This window comes from Phodopus roborovskii, unplaced genomic scaffold, assembly GCF_943737965.1.
Source record: "Phodopus roborovskii unplaced genomic scaffold, PHOROB, whole genome shotgun sequence".
Lineage (NCBI taxonomy): Eukaryota > Metazoa > Chordata > Mammalia > Rodentia > Cricetidae > Phodopus > Phodopus roborovskii.
The window spans coordinates 1504489-1521794 of record NW_026126481.1 but is presented as its reverse complement, the minus strand read 5'-3'; the positions used below and the strand labels follow the sequence as shown (position 1 = coordinate 1521794).

General features: G+C 38.2%; 1 protein-coding gene across 1 annotated transcript in view; it reads left to right on the top strand.

The window, feature by feature from the left end:
• The window catches only part of Pcsk5 (proprotein convertase subtilisin/kexin type 5), a 409247-nt gene that overhangs the window by 115628 nt on the left and 276313 nt on the right, over nucleotides 1-17306 (top strand). The window contains exons 4-5 of the mRNA XM_051194065.1: nucleotides 11345-11488; nucleotides 14036-14112. Of these exons, the coding sequence (XP_051050022.1) occupies nucleotides 11345-11488; nucleotides 14036-14112 (221 nt within the window). The remainder of the gene's footprint in view (nucleotides 1-11344; nucleotides 11489-14035; nucleotides 14113-17306) is intronic.

Here is a 17306-nt window from a genome sequence, read left to right as displayed (position 1 = left end):
TGATTTTAAATTTTAATTTGACACTTGCAAATATGTCTGTGTTATCTTAAATAGGAAGAGGTCTAGAACCTTAATTTTGCTTCCACTACACCCCTCCAGGCTGGGATTTATTGTCTGATGTCTATAAAATTCACTATTAAAATTGGACTGTCTGTGGTCATTGAATAAAGACCAACATATTAAGGACAAAGTTGTAAAGAATGCTATAGTTTTAATGACACTTCCCTCAATGTTTTCCAAGTGTGCCTTTCCTTCATAACTATTATGACAATCTCTAATTACATGTATGTTTCATTTATTTGCTTATTTATTATTATTATTCTTTACTTTCAGCATAAAAGTTACAAAGGCTAGACCTTGTGTGTTTTTATTACCTGTTATAAACTCCTTATTAAGGATTGGCTGGAAAACAAAACAAAAACATGTACACATGAGCAAATAAATATTTGGCAATTAAAAGGTATAGACTTTCACACAGCTTCCATTTCCCTAATGCTTATGGGATAAAAAAAAACATATTTGATAAGTAAACTAATGATGGTGTAAGGCAATATGCATTCAGTAGAAGCCAGACCTCTGATTTTGAATTCTGTGGTTTCCTAGGCTAGTAGCCACTGCTCTAAAGGTAACAGGACCTGAGACAATGGTTTTAATTAATGAAGTGGACTAAAGTCTCATGAAGTAGTCATTTTTATTCAGAGTCATAGACAATTCGTACTCTGAGGATTAAGCTAGCCACATGAGTTAAGTTCTCATGAGTTTGGGGTATATACAATTGCAAGGACAAGCCACACTTTTTTTCATAGAGATATAAAGAATAATTTAAAAGTTTAATTGAAAAAACACTAATTAATGGAAAAGCAAGCAATAACTAGCAATCCCAGGTAAACTCGAACTTATCTGCTGCACCTGAGAGGAGCAAGAAAACATACTACAATAACAATTCCTTGATTTTGAAGAAACTGTGGTCACAAGATTCTTAGTTTGTTTTCTCAGAATATTCTCATAAACACTCAGAATTTGCCTCACACAACTTGATTCCTTGACTGGTAGTTGGATAGCAGTACTCAATATGATGCTTTCTTTCTACATACACTGTACTACAGTGACCACATGGTCACAAGGGCCAAAAAACAGCTTACTACGTGTTGTTAAACTATGATGCCTGATAGGTCAGCTATAATCAATGTCTCTTTAGTAAATAATAATTTTCAGTTCACTAAGGTAATTGATAGGAAATATTGTTATAAATTGAGAATCTGCATGTCCTTCAGAAGGCCCTGCATTTAGCACATCTGCAATAAGCACATGTTAATAACAGAACCATACACATGGCATAGGAAATTCTCCAAGTATTGTATGACTGAAAACTGTTAGTTTAAATGTCACTCACATCTTCAGAAATCTGTCATCCCAGCTGATATCTATCTGTAACTTCATAGGCAGTTCTAAGTGAGAGCCTCAGCACTGAGCCTACTCAATCTATGCTACTATGAATGGAAACAATAAAGCAGTGTTTGCAGATCTGGGTTTTGGAGTCAAGATTTCCATGGTGTAGGAGAGAAAGTAGACAGAGTGAACTTTGACTCTTGGTCCTAACAATTTCCCTTGGTAAACAACATACCAAAGATCATTATATATGCTAGACCAATTTTTGATTCCATGAAAACAAAAAGACTAGGTAACCCTGTAAAATTCATTTCACTAGAATTAAAAAATAAAAGGAATTCGGGAAGTCAAGTGGTCAAGTGTATTGGTGGATTGTAGAGGGAGTTTCTGTTCTGCCTGATTCTGCCCCCCTTCAGTCCCAAATAATCGCACTGAGACTTACATTAATTATAAAATATTTGGCTGGCGGCGTAGGCTTCTTACTGGCTAGTTATCTCTTTATTATTAACCCATAACTTTTTTTCTTTGTTTGGTTATTTTGTTTTTGAGACAGGGTTTTTTTTTTTTTTTGTTTGTTTGTTTTGTTTTGTTTTGTTTTTTTAATATTGCTTTGGAGCCTGTCCTGGAACTAGTTCTTTTGATGAGGCTGGCCTTGAACTCTGCCTCCTGAATGCTGGGACTAAAGTTATGCGCCACCAATGCCCAGCAACCCATAACTATTAATCTATGTACTTCCAATTGATCTTATCTTATCAGAGAATGCTTGACATCCTATCTTACTGGTAGCTACATGGTGTCTCTCTGGTGGCTTATTCTCTGTGTCCTCCTGCCAGATTTCTCCTCTTCTGGTATCCCTGCCTATATTTCCTGACTGGCTAATGACCAATCAGTGTTTTATTCATCAACCAATGAGAGAAACATATATACAGAAGAATGTACTCCACCAGTGGATAACAAAGTACAAAGTTGAATTCTTGATTTTTAGCAACTAGTTTTGGCTCTAAAGGGTTTTGATTGACCACAATTCCTATTATAATATAATTGCTTGAGTTAAAAAAATAGGAAATTTGGAACTGGAGAGATGGCTCAGCAGTTAAGAGCACTTACTGCTCTTGCACAGGACCTGGGTTTAGTTCCCAGGACCTCATCAGACAGCTCTTAGCCACCTGTACACCAGTTGCAAAGGATCCAATGCCTTCTAGCCTCTATGAATACTTGCATGCATGTGCTAAGATAAATTCACAATGACACACATACACATAAAATGTTTAATTACACAGATACTTTAAGATAGTGATATTGACACATTGATTATATTATCCCATTTCCAGAGCCTCTATATGATGATTCTTGTGGATTTCTTGCAGAAATGACTGCATATGAGGTAATAGCATATTTGAGGCCATGGCAAAAATTCCTCAGACCTTCAGATTATTTGGAATATTGAGTTTGTCTATTGATGTGAAGAGACTCCATGGTCAAGGCAACTCTTAAATAAAAAAAAGTCTTTAATGGAGACTTTCTTACTTTTTTAGAGGGTTGGTCCATGATCGTCTTGGTGGGAGGCAGACAGGCTTGGTGCTTGAGCATACATCCTAACGCAAAGGCAGGAAGCAGTGGGGTGGGGAAGTCAGAATTTGTGCTCATGCATAGAGACCAGGAGTCATTATTATTCAACCATGCCAGTCTAGCTGGCCAGCAAACCCCAGGAATCCACCAGTTTCTTACTCCCCAGTGCTAGGGTCTCAAGCAACTACTACCATGCCTGATCTGTTTGTATGAGTTCTTGGAATCAGACTGAGGTTTTCATGCTTTCGCTACAAATGCTTTACCATCCGAGCTGTCCCCTCAGTCCTTGAGGGCCATTTTATGAATGATCAGAAATACTATTAATATTTTGCAACAAAACTATGATACTTTCCAAGTTGAGTTTAGGGCTATTTGTGTTCCTTTAGGATAGCTTAGATGGTGCTTGTTCTCTGGAAGAGTGGAGGCTTTCACTTAAGTGTTTATTACATTAGCATCACAGAGTACACACAACTCTACTGTTAGGTGCATTTTGTCCTCTCTTCCTTGCCTGTCCCCTGCCTTCTTTCTTTGTAGGTACAAACTCCACTCAGTTTTTGATAACATGTCTACTGAAGCATCTAATCTTTCAAAAGCTTTTAATTCCAGGAGATGACTTATCAAAGTGTCCTTTTATGTGTTGTAGTTTCACAGAGTCTTGGAAGGATGTGAAGCCTTCAGTAAGAATTTGAGAGAAGTTTAAATGTAAACCTTCATGTATTTTTCTGTTTGTCATTTACCTTCACATACATACAAGAGATAACAGTCATGTTGTTAAAACCTAAATATTGGAAGGCATGGGAGAATGGCATGTAAGTGTATTTCATCAGTTAAAAATGATTGTTTTCTCAGTTGAAAAATAACTACCTTTGCCTTTATATTCCATGAAAATATTGATTCATGATCTATGTCAATAAACTATATTTAGATATTTGCAAATGATAGCCTCATTTTCCTCTTCCTCCTCAAGAGTGTCTCCAAATGAGAGGACAAATGTTTTGTGTCATTTTTTTTCTTCACAACATTTTTGTGACCCTAAAATTATAATGATAACAAAATAGTGGAGTTCTGAAGCCTGTTGGCCATTCTTTTTCAAGTCATGCAGTGATTTAGAGATGGGGAAATATCTTCTAGGTCTATTGGCAGGACTTCTGAACCTCTAATGAATAAAAGGAAGACATGAGTTTCTCCATGGAGTCATGCATAAGAAAGTAAAATTTATAAGCATAATTTGGTAAACAACATAAACAAAGAAATTACATTTTAGGAAAAAAACAAGGTTACTTCATGCTAATGTTCCATTATTATTAAATAATGCAATCTCACTGCTTCAGAGAACAACGTTTAAAGCACCAGCATGGGGTTTGTTTCTTGTCTTGTAGACTCCTAAGGAAAATGTTTTAATTGAGATCATCCCCCAAATAAGCAGTTTGCTAATTTACTAATAGTACTATTTGGCGAGAAAATTGAATATTAAGATCTGGTTCATGATTCAGAATTTCCCAGGAAGAAAGTCATATGACAAAACTAAGTTTCTCTTCAACTCTGATTTTGCTACATGACTGAAAAGAGAGACAGTATTCAAATCAAGCCCTTTAACAAAAACCAGAGCTGAATTGGGGAATTTCTGGTACCTCTGTGTGTGTTTCCAAAGAAACCACGATTCTGCACTTCTAAACTGTCCTCCTGACAGAACAAGCTTCTCAGCAGACCTGAAGCAGACAGTGGCTCACCTGCTGTGGTGTCACAACTCTTCACCAGCAGTGTTGAATGTTGTTAGGGTCACAGTAGAATAACCAACATCCTTTTTATATGATTCCCAATGAAAGCTTACGTCCCCACACATCTCCTGGTGATCCATGAAACTTTTTACTGCAAAGCTTATTTGAGCAGAAGATGAATTCTAGGCATGCTTGTGTCTCTTCAATTATCTCCATCATATGTCTTTACTGTGTCATTTATCTTCTTGTCCTTCTCTCCTCTTTTTGAGGCCAGGTTTCATATAACCAAGGCTAGCCTCATATGTAGGCTTTTAATTCCCGATCATCTTGTCTATGTCACCCATGTACTGGAACTATAAGCAACTGCCACTATGTCTTAACTCTCTCTGCATTTTGCAATTGATTTCTACCTTATATAATAATAGCCTCTCTACATGAATCAGTCTTTTCCAAAGAAATAAAAGCAATAACAAATGGAATTTATCAAATGGGGAAAAGAAGAAACTATTGTGAGGGATTGGCTCGAATGGTCAAGGACCCTGAAAGGCTCATGATCTTCTCTCCAGAGACTGGCAACCTAGAAAAGTCAGTGTCATTTTATTTAGTCAAAAGGTCTGAGAACCATAAGTTCTGAGGTTGGGATCCCATCCTATGTTTAATGGCCCAAGAATCATGCATCCATGTCCAAAATCAGGAAAAGATAGATGATCCAGTTCAATCAGAAAATAATTTTACTTTCCCTGTGACTTTTATTCTTCTGGGACCCTTGGTGTGTTGGATAATGCCCAAGGTATTGGTGAGGGCAATGTTCTCTAATGTAATAAAACTATTCAAATGCTAATCTTCCCTGGAATCATCCTGACCAATACATTAGTCAGAAATAGTTACCAGCTAACGCATCCAAATTGAAACAACAATAAAATACCTGTTAATCATCATATCCTATAAGTAAAGTTAATCCATGGCTTGTTGAGTATTTTTACTGAGAACTCTAGAGATGATCCAGGTATTAACCAACCTCCATCACAAGTGAGTTATAAATCATTGGAAAGATAAAACACATGTGTAATCAGAAATCACTGACACAAATGCTGGATGGCTGAACAAGAAACCACTGACTACACCCGAAGAGAGTGTTCTGCCATTTATACAGTGATATTTGAATTCTTTCAAAAATTACTTTGACACATATAGTGTGGTCCAGCCTCCACACTTGTAAGGCCAACTCTTCTAGTGATCTGCATTAATTAGCTCCATGAATTTTCTCCTATCTCTAGACTGGCTTCCTCCCTTCAGACTGGCAACCTCAGGTCTGGGTTCCTATTTTATAGAATGAATATTCTCTGAATACTTCTTCAATCTCACATCTTTCCATGTGTCTTATTTCCCATTGTGCTCCTTTCAACCATTATCCTCCAAAAGCCTGGGCTATTTTTAGATCCGAAGTAGTCAGCATCTCTCTGACTATTACATGTCTTTACGAAGCTCTTCAGAGCTTCCTCAGCCTCCACCTGCTCTCTGGTGAGTCAGCTGGTGGATGGGCTCCTCAATGTCATTTCTCTAGGCATGCTCTCAGCCTTCCCACACTCTCCCACGACCAGTTATAAGACCTTGCTTGTGTTTTGTAACTGCTTCTTTGTCTGAGACATAGACTAAACCTCTAGGACTTGAACGTAGAAATCATGCCAAAGTTTTTGCAGTGATTCACATATAGTAACTGAGAAGGAGGAATGACAATTAGGCTATGGGTTAAGATCCAGACTTCTAAAAGCTGACTCCTTTGATTTTTGGACTGGAGGTATTTGAGAATGATCTGAATTGTTGAGTGAAGAAATCTCTGTGTGTATAAGTGTTTAGTTTGTTTCTAGTGCCACAGAGATATGTACGAAGTTTTAGGAGTTTTACTTACTCTTTAACATCAAGGCCAGGTGATAGAGCTGAAAGCAACTCCCCAAACACCACTGTGAGAAATACAAAGATCTCTCAAATATGAGACATGTGAGACATGCGAAGATCCCCGAGGGACACTGATGTGGTTGTTACTGCATTGTGTTGGTTAGTGCTTTTTTTAAGTACTAATTCAAAGTGAAGTTATGTTTAGAAAGGTGATGATGGGAAGTGTCCTGTTGTCTAAGAGGTTGATCATCGCTGTTTACCCTAGTCATGTATTTTATCTTCCCAGAGATTTATAGTCATTTGTAATGAAGCCCTTGTTTTATACCTTTATAATGTTTAGGAATATTTGTTATACTACAGCCATCTCCCTTAATCTCCTTTTTTTTTTTTTCCTTCCCTAATGTTTCCTTGGTGCTATTAGGAATTGTACTGAAAATTCGCAATTCCTGTAATGAACCTTTGTCAAAACTAAATTGTAACAGATGGGAGAAATAATTTTAGTAGGGTTGGAATACTGGTACAGAGTGAAGAAGTGTTAATGATTCAGGGGAAGAAAAAAAAAAATGCCTCACCAGTGTCCCAGTAGGGTTTTGGACCTCTCTTTGTTCAGCTCATGCCTGTCTCTAACACCCACCCATCATCAAGACTGCAGATGTGAAATTCCCATTCAGGTCTTCTGAGCTAGTGATCCATTGCCCTTTCTGGACTGCCAAACCTGACTCCCCAAAAAGAGAAAAAAAAAATCCTTTCATTGGTTACAATAACCTGCCTCGCCTTTTTATTTTTTAAGCTAAGTGTTTCTTCTCTAAACAACTAAGAACACTGAGGCCTCATCTGAATGTGCTGTCATCAACAACAGCAGATTCACTATGACAGCATTGTTGTGTTTTTATTGTCTCTGATATCTATGTCTAGCATTTATGTTCAAACAGCAAACACAGTTCTAATAATTTAAGCAACTTGACAAATAATTCAGCCAGAAAGAAGCAGACAAAACTTAAATTCTGTCTGCCTGGTTCTCTTTTTAACAAATGTTCTTAGTTACCATTGCTGAGTTTCACAGTATTGAAAAACAGTGAATTTCCTTGGGTAATTTCATATTGCTATTCACATGCAGAAATTAGTACAGTAGTTGGCTAGGAAAGGGACATTAATAGTAGAACTAGTAGTTCATTTTTCACTTGTAGTTCTATTCTTGTTTGATTTATTACAACTCTCAAGTTCTAAATATTACAAAGAACTTCAGGTATTCACATACTTTTCTGAGCCTACTAGATATATTTCTATGCTGGTTAGGTTTTTGGCAACTTGACACATTCTAGAATTATCTCTGAAGAGGAAATCTCAATTAAGAAAATCCTTTATCAGATTGGCCTACTCCATCAGTACGCAAGAGTGTCAAAGAATTTTCTTGATTAGTGATTAGTATAAGATGGGCCAGTCCACAGAGGGAGGTGTCAGTCATGGGCAGGTAGTTCTGTGGGTATACAAGAAGCAAACACATCATGCTGGTAGAAAATGTTTCTCCAAGGTCTCTACTTCAGTTTCTGCCTGGGGTTCCTGCCTTTAATTTCTTTCCTGACTTTCCTTAGTGATGTGTATGACAGACAAACCCTTTTCTCGCCAAGTTGCTTTGGTCATGGGTTTTGTCTTAGCAATAAGAATGCCAATGAGAACAGTTTCTTAATGTGTCTTCAGTACAGATTTTTGTGTATTTAATTCTAGAGTTTGGAGTTTCCATTTCATATGTTCAGTCTTATTTCTAAGAACTTAGTCACCTATACATGGACACCATTGGAATAGCATTATTCCACGTGTAGCTGTAAATATTTAAACTGTGTCCTTCTGTGATTTATCCAGTCCTAATATGCTGAAGTTTCCATTGGTCCCTTGGTGAACTCCAGGCTGTAGACATATGTGTATTAATAGCGTTCTATACACCAAGCTTTTGTCCCAACAGAGTTCTTAATGCATTTGACTACAAATTTGGGGACTACAAATTTGCTTTTATCCCTGAGTGCTGTGTTAACATGGCTACCTAGCAAGAAGATGTAGGCCAGTATAAAGATCACTTTCATCAGGCTCTTCAGGACACAGTGAGATCTTTATCATTCCAATGCTGGGTGACATCATGAATTTCTATCTTATTTTCTCTGAGTATCTCAGGTATATCTATGTTAGTAACATGTTTGGAAATTTAAACAACTGAAATATTTTAATAATCAAGGGTTCCCTTTGAGGACCCAGGGTCTTACATCTTATTCAAAGTAGATCCTTCAAGTTGCCTCTGACTTATTACTTTGCAAGAAAGAATCTAGGCTTTCATTAACTCATTCATCCTCTTCATAGTTTTATATTATTAAAATATCATTTTGTCTTTGATATCTGGGCCACATCCCATGTTAGATTACTAAACGGATACATCAGGTGCACAGTTCCCAGCTATCACCAGTGATTCTGTGGTGGCAGATGGAAGGGACACAAAAGGTATTACCAGCAAGTTGAAAATGATCAAAGTTTGATTCAGCAGAAGCAGAGGTGGAAACGTTCCAGAAAGCCAAGGCTCACTCTACCACACATGTTTTCCATTGACGGCTGGTGTTCTCCAGTTTTCATAATTACAACTTCAGGCAGCATCCCACCGCTCTAGGGTGCTTATTCCATTTGTGGCTTGCCCATTTCCTGTGCGTTTCCTTCCTTCAGCCCACCCCTCAGCTCCACTAACATTACTCCCAGTCTCAATGGGTACCACAGGTGCTCACAGCAGGTTTTGAAAAGAACACATAAAATGGAATAAGATGGCTTTGTATTAAAATACTTGGTGAGGAGAGGCCCACATGCTTGGCCAGAATGGGACAACTTGGAAAAGTAGGTGTTTTAGCAATCTGCATGACTTCTTTTTGCTATTGTTTGTTTTAGCTAAGAAAGTAACTGGCTGGGTTTTGCTAAAGAGGTCAAAGTAGGAAGCATAGTAACAATTTCAGTTGGAAGTGAAGTTGAGGCTGCTTATTTTTTCTGAGTATATTTAAGAAATCTGAGGTTAGACATAAGTCCATAGGTCAGTCAGGAAGACGAATGCCCATGTGTCAGCTGTGAGCAGTACAGCACAACAGAAACATGAGCATGAGTAGGAACATGCTGACCAAGTGGACAAGCTCATACGCTTGCCTGTGCTCCTACGTTCCTGGGAAGGAAAAAGCGAAGTGGGCCGTAAGAGGCTGTACAGGTCCAGAGCTGTGCTCAGGAAAGAGGAGCGAGGAAAGGACACAGCATTTGGTCAGTAGAGCAGGGTAGTAAAGAGTGGACCCAGAGTGGCCTTTCCCTCCTTCCTAGCTTACTGTCCTCTGTGTCAGTCTGTCCAGCAGTCTCCACCTTTTCTCTCCCTACTCTTACCCATACCATAGTCCTCACATTTGCTGCACTGACCAGGACACTAGTCCCTGGCTCTTTCTTGGATCATCACTCCACTCTCAAGCTGACAGTAACATACCTATGACTTTCTCAGAGTCTGAAATCTTTTTATGTCTGTTCCCTTAACACAGCACACTCAGACTCCTCAACATCCACCAGTATATGGCTCTCTCTCTCTCTCTCTCTCTCTCTCTCTCTCTCTCTCTCTCTCTCTCTGCCCCTTCAAACTACTGTGACCATTCTCAGTTATCTTGTTTATTCACTTCATTTTTCTGCTTTCTGTGATCCTCCTCTAGGATAATATCTAAGATTTTTTTCAACCACACTGCACATGCAGTAAGTGCTCAATGCAATGTGTGTTAAATCCATCAGTGGCAGCAGGGTCTCCATTATGTTTAGGGCAGAGAGAAGTTAGCATTCCTTTCCATTTCCTCAGTGTGGAATTGTTTGTTGAGAGGCAGGAAGATTATAGTGAGTAGCGAATGGTGAGCTAGTGTTGCTATGACATTATAGTCACACATCCTTTGCTTTGTGCTTCTTCTGAGTCTTAAGAACCTGGAAAACAGCAACCCTCAGGAGTATTTCAAAGAGATGGACTTGAAAGGAACAATTATGTGGGTTGAACCAACATTTGTAAATTATATCAGGAAAAGCTGCTGGCTCCATTCCTTTTTCAGTTTGGACATTGTAGCTCTTGCAGAATGAAATTTCTGAGCATAATGAGCCAAGATGTTATGTTTTCCAGCCTGCCCCTTGAAGCCCCTATATACATTTCCTGGGCAGAGTACCCATCTTGGTTTTGTACTGTTCCCATCATTTGAATGAATCTGCCCACCATTGTTAACTTCTAGTGAAACAAGTTTGGAGAACCTGATGTTTTGAGTTTTTTGTTTTGTTCTGTAGTTTTGTTGTTGTTTTGTTTGTTTTGTTTTTCTCATAGTAGCACACCTCTATGTGGCTCTACAAATGAGTCTTTTGTAGCTGCTGCTGGATAGGGTCCTAGGTGGCTGGCTAAGAGAGCATAGATTTTCTTCAGTTACCCTCTTTAGGTTTATAATGAAATGCAACAGTGGTTATTTACATTAATACATGGTGACAATAAAATGTCCCTTATACTGTTGATATACTATTATTGAAACTTCCCATGGTGCCCAAACTGGTACCCACTACCTATCAGTTTATATTTTCCCTCTTTCCTCACACACCTCTTTCTGTGTCATCCCAGTTACCACTCAGGGGGCCAGTGCTTTTCTTCTAGTAGGCAGCATACCAAATTGTCAGTTAAGCATTGCCTCCACAAGGGGGCAGTTTTCCTGTCTGCTCACTATTTACTAATCTACAATGTCTCTTTCGTTCTCTAGCACTGCAGTGATAACGCGCATCCCTGCCAGTCAGACATGAACATTGAAGGAGCCTGGAAGCGAGGTTATACGGGGAAGAATATCGTGGTGACTATCCTGGATGACGGCATCGAGAGAACCCACCCAGATCTGATGCAAAACTACGTGAGTGTTTGCTGTGGCCAGGAATCCTCCATCCTTGGCAGCAGGGGGCTCCTGTTGGAATGGTCAGAAAGTGGGTGAAGAGCCTACAAATGTGGCAGGTTCTGTACTTTGCTCCCTTCTGGTAGAGGAGGAGCTCCTGCAGGTAGAAACCAGAAGATACTGTCCTTTCATTTTCCCATGCCCTTGATGGTGTGACCTTCAAAGAGAGCCATACCCACACCATCCGTTTCCAGCCACGCCCACTGTTCTCAGCCATTCAGCACTGTCCTTTATGAGAGCTTTTCTCAAGTTGTTCTGCCACCATTTTCTTCCCTACTTCTTTTTTCAAAAAAAAAAAAAAAAAAAAAAAAACTTTTTGAGATTAGAATATGATTGTATCATTTACCCCTTTCCCTTTCATTCCTTCAAACCTGTCATGTATCTCTCCTTGCTGTCTTTTAAATTTGTGACCTCATTTATCATTAAATAAATTAATTAAATATATATATGTGTATATATATATATACATAAATACAAGCTGCTTAGTCAGTATAATGTTACTTATACATATGTATGCTTTCAGGGCTGGCTTTTTAGTATTGGATAAGCAATTGATGTGCTCTTCCCTGGGGAAGACTATTTCTCTAGCTCTTGGCATTCCTTAGATACCTGTAGTTATTTGTGTAGTGGTTGAGGTCTGTGAACTTATCCAGTCTACCTTAGCATGCCTATTGTTGACCTTGTTCAGCTCATGTTTAGACAGCCATATTTGTAAGACTTCATGGTGTAGCTTCTGACGTTACTAGGAGACATAGTCTCACAGTAAATTCCCTGTTTCTCTGTCTTTTAAAATATTTGTGCCTCCCCTGCCCCAGTGTTCCTTGTACCTGAAGTGCGGGAGTTATTTTGTAGATGTACTCATTGTGACTGGGCTCCACAATTCTGTATTTTGACTGGTTGTGGTTTCTTGTAATGCTCTCTGTCTGTTGCAAAAAGACCTTCTTTTCCTTTGCCTCCCAGTACTACATACTAGTAAATCCCTTTCTTAAGAAGAAACTGAAGATTCATTTAGCTCTACTTTGAACAGGAGTCAGTGGCTAAACTCACCCTGTGGACTAGCGCATTCAAATAAACTCGTGCCCCTTTGCAGCATAGAATTTAAGGCTTGAACTTCATTCAGTTCAGTCTCCTCATTTACAAGTAAAGAAAATAAAGACTGGAGATTGAAGTGTAGCTTGCTTGTATTCCGGAAGGGACATCTGTCTTGTCACATGCCCACAGAGTCTCTCTCTGTGCCTATACCTGCTGCAGAGGTTTTGCCTCTTTTATGTTTTCGCTCTGAAAGAACATTCTCTGGGATTACCCATTTAGTTATCAGTGACAACGCTATCTCAGGCCCCTCTTGGTGGCCAGATAAAAGCAGAGAAAGCATTAAATTACTCAGACCAAAGACTTTGGCTCCCATCTGGTTTGTTTCATTTCAAGACAAGCCCTAGATTAGTCTGTTTGGTGCCTCTGTTTCCTATGAGTAAAATTGTAAAGTTATGCTTCAGTCACTTATTTGAAGTGCTTTCAGCTCTGGCAGCCACTAAGAGGTGGCAGAGCTCCTGAGTGCAGGGAGCAGAACTTACCATTATTTGCATTGTGTGTTGTTCTTAACTCTCCAAGACCTTTCCAGTTCTCTGTACTAAAACTTATTTTCAGACACACAAGCATTCGGTAAACACGAAGCAAAGATAATATTGGCTTTTATTAACACCAGACATAGAAGTAATCATGAAGCATAGGGGGATTGATAATATCCTGGAACAGGCTAAGTGCCGGAATAAAAGATTAAACAGTGAAAGTGATGACCCCATGAGTTCCTCTTAGTTTCCAGAAGCTTTTTTTTTTTTCCTAACCATTTTTAAAAGCAAACAAATAAATCCAAGTGTGGCTTCAGATGTTCTGTTTCTTCATTTTAAATATTAGCTTAAGGCAGCTTTGCTCATCATTTGGGCTGCTCCCAGAGCTGTGGAATAATAGTAAGACTCTCATTTGAAGGCTTGTATGTAATAGCAATTAAACAAGACTAATGTGTAATGCAGATCCCAAGAAACCCGATAAAATAAACATTTAATGTCTTAACTGGCCTGTAAGTTATATGTGAACAATTGTTTTTTTTTTAAGTGATGAAAATATGATAATGATTATTGTAGGGTCAGGAAATCAAGTAAGGGATGGAAAGTATATATGTATTAAAAGAAATCACTGCCTTTCAATATTGAGAGAGTGCTTAGAAAATGTGAAATTGAGGATATCTGTACAAGATAAATATTTCACAGACTGGGTCACTCTGGGTAAGAAGGGGAAAGTCCTTTGGTCTATATAGACTCCCTCACCTTAAAGGGACAATATAGCAATGATCATTATTGAACCAGCAGTGTCTCCCTAAGGTGTCTGACAGTAGTGAACCAGGAGGTATTCATTAACCTAATTACTCTCTTGCAGAAATGCATTTAAGAATGCATGAGCTTGTGGGTGAATGCTAACTACTGTCTGTTTCCCATCTCTTCTCCCTTGTCATAGGATGCTCTCGCAAGTTGCGATGTGAACGGGAATGACTTGGACCCGATGCCTCGTTACGATGCAAGCAATGAGAACAAGTAAGACTCAGAGGGTGGGCTGGCATGTGGCTAGCCAGGAGCTCAGTCTTCTGCTTATGCCAGTCTCTTCAAAACTCTTGGTAACAAATGATCTTTAAATCACAGCAAGAAAAACAGGTATCTTTTCACTGAAGTTTCTGAGTAAGAAAGTGGAGTCATCCTCCTAGGAAGAAATAGCTGCTGACAGAGCTCTGGGGTGGCTCAGCATCTCCAAATCTTTAATATGGAAGTGAAGATGTTAGCCCCTGAGATACTTAGTCCATAAAACATTTCGTTCAAGATAAATATGCTAAGGGGAATGGGGGAAAAAAGGGATAATTCCCAAAGACTCACTTATGGTTAAATCCAACATATTTGTTTGGGCATTGCAGTTGAGGTCATAAATTGGGTTTTACACCTTGGCACAATAGAACACACAAAGAATTATTGACAGGCATGGGCTGCACCCTCTTTCCTTTCCCCCTTCATAACCAAGAGGTCCAGTTTCTCTTTTCAATTAGTATGGTGATTTTTAGCAAATGCATTTCCATTGGATAGCCGAACCTTTATCATTCTTCCGTGGGTTTTTTCCTAGTTACAAAGACCTCATCACCAAACCACAGTAATTGGCCCCTTCTCTAGGAAATCATTATAATTTGGAATTTTCATGTGATTTTTTCATAACATGTTTGGGTTGGGACCACTAAAATTTCAACGAGGACAGCTTTGACCATTTATTGTATGCTATTTGCAAACTGCTGGTGTTTTTTGTTTGTTTGTTTGTTTTGTTTTTTTGGTTTTTGAAGACAGAGTTTCTCTGTGCAACAGCCCTAGCTGTCCTGCCTGTGCCTCCCAAGTGCTGGAATTAAAGATGTGCACCACTTCCACCCTGCTCCACTGCTCTTCTTTAGAGGAAATGTTGTTAGATAGTACTTGGTTAAGTGAGTCAATAAATTAAGATAAACGCAGATGGCCTGGAAAATCTTTCTGTTGCTTGCACCATCTACAAAAAAGTTTCAACAAAGAAACTGTATAAATATGCCATATGTTGATATGAATGACCAAGTATTTATAACAAATATAGATCTGTAGTGAAAGCATTATTATATACATTTATGTTTGTAGATGTTTCCAGAACTTCCAAACAAAAAGAGAAGGTGGCTAAGTTATAGTTAATAGTCTTCTGCCAGACGTAGCTTTTATTGTCAGATTATACTGTTTTGTGAATTTCACATAAGGGGTTAGAGTTTCAGACAACATGAATTGATCGATCTATCATCTATCTGTATCTCTCTCTTCCTCTCTCTCTCCCTATTATCTCAATCTATTGACCTATCTATATCTATCATCCATCTAACATCTATCAATCTTATCTATCCTTCATCTATCTCTATCTATCTACATATCTAGCTAGCTAGCTATACCTATCATCTATCTGTGCATTATCTATCTATATCTGTCATCTATCATCTAAGTATTTTACCTTAATTGCAAACTAACATAAAATTACTTGAATCATTCAATATTTAAAAAAGAACTCAGTGGTAGTGGGATATGAGAAATCTCTGCCCTTTCATATTTGCTTTAAATTTGAAACTTCTCTAAAATCATCTTTAAAACAAAGAAAATATACTGCTAGCACTTTTTATATACTGTTCTGCTCTCATGTAGCATAGGCATTCCCAAGAATCAAATGACATTATACAGAATTGTAAAACAGAGAAATAACAGCATTGCCATCTGTAGCATTCACAAATGCCATTGTCAAGCTGCACACACAATAGGGATGTCATTAAATGGTATCCTAGTTTTTTTTTTTTTTACTATGTTTTTGTTTTTTGGTATCCTAGCTTTGTGTATGTTAAATCATTGACTGTATCAGAACTGCAATAAGATGGTTCCTTACCTTGGAAAAATCTGAAGTGTGCTTATATCTCTTACAAGGACAGTCATACCAATCTCTGCTCACACTCTTACATGCAAGAAAAAGAGAAATGTTCAAAACAAGAATAGAAAGCAGAGCAGAGAGGGAAAATACAAAGCAGAATAGAAGGCGTGTCTTGCTGGTGAGGGTGAAGGCACATGTGTGACTAGGAAATGAAAGCCGCCTGAGAGTAGGTAGAAACTTCAGTGGCACCAGTGTGACCACATGTGGATCATTGTATCCTAAGATGAATTTCACATTATAGTGTCACGCCTTAAACATGTGCAAATCATCTCTCTTAAACTTACATTATTGTGATTCGTGCCAAAGTTTTGAAGTAAGGGAGATTACTTCAGAAGTACAAAGGTGTGCAGTTCCTTTCCTCACCACTTTTCAGTGCCCAGATGATGATAAATCAAATCAATGATATTGGTGATAAAGAAATAACCTCACAAGTAGAACCCATAAACCCATCTTCTGATCCCCCTTTGCCTTAATTCATAATAGCTTGCTTGTTGAAGACTTAAAACAGAGAGTATCTCCCTACAAATGAAACAGACTCACAGTCTACTGGCATCTCATCTCCCTACTTCTGTTTCAGTAAATGAATTATTGATGTCTGAGTTAGAGCAACCCTTCCCTAGGTTGCCTCATGTTAAATGTTCTATCTGCTTAAGCCATTGCAATGTATGTGACAGAAGGTGATACCACTGTATCATATTGGATATGTGGTGTGTGGTTTCAGAATCCAATTCAGAATTACAATTGCTTTGTAAAAGAACCCAACCTAGAAGCTATAGATTCCTTTTCTCATAGGAATAGATTTTATTCATTTTCTTTTTTATCTCTTACTTTTAAGATTTAACCAGAGTAGATAGAAATACATTCCCTCTGGTTCCTTAATCTTTCACATCTTTTTTCCTGGTTTTAAGAATGTTAATAAAGTGCAGAAACCTGTGTGTGTGTGTGTGTGTGTGTGTGTGTGTGTGTCCCTCTTTCTCATTTCTACACAGCTGTTGCCCAGAGATAGTATTCCAAGTCAAAGGCAATGCATGGACATTATAGAGAAAATATATTAACTTAGTAATAAAACCCCCACACTGTAAGATCTGTGACCATATCAGGTTGAAACATTATTATATCTTCATATCAGAAAATTTAGCCACATTATGACAAATACTTATCTATAACTTTGGATGTCAGACAGAACCTACCAAAGAGAAGGAATGTCATTACCAAATTTGGAAATGCTTTTCTATAGTTTCTAAATTTTTTCTAACAATTTATTTGC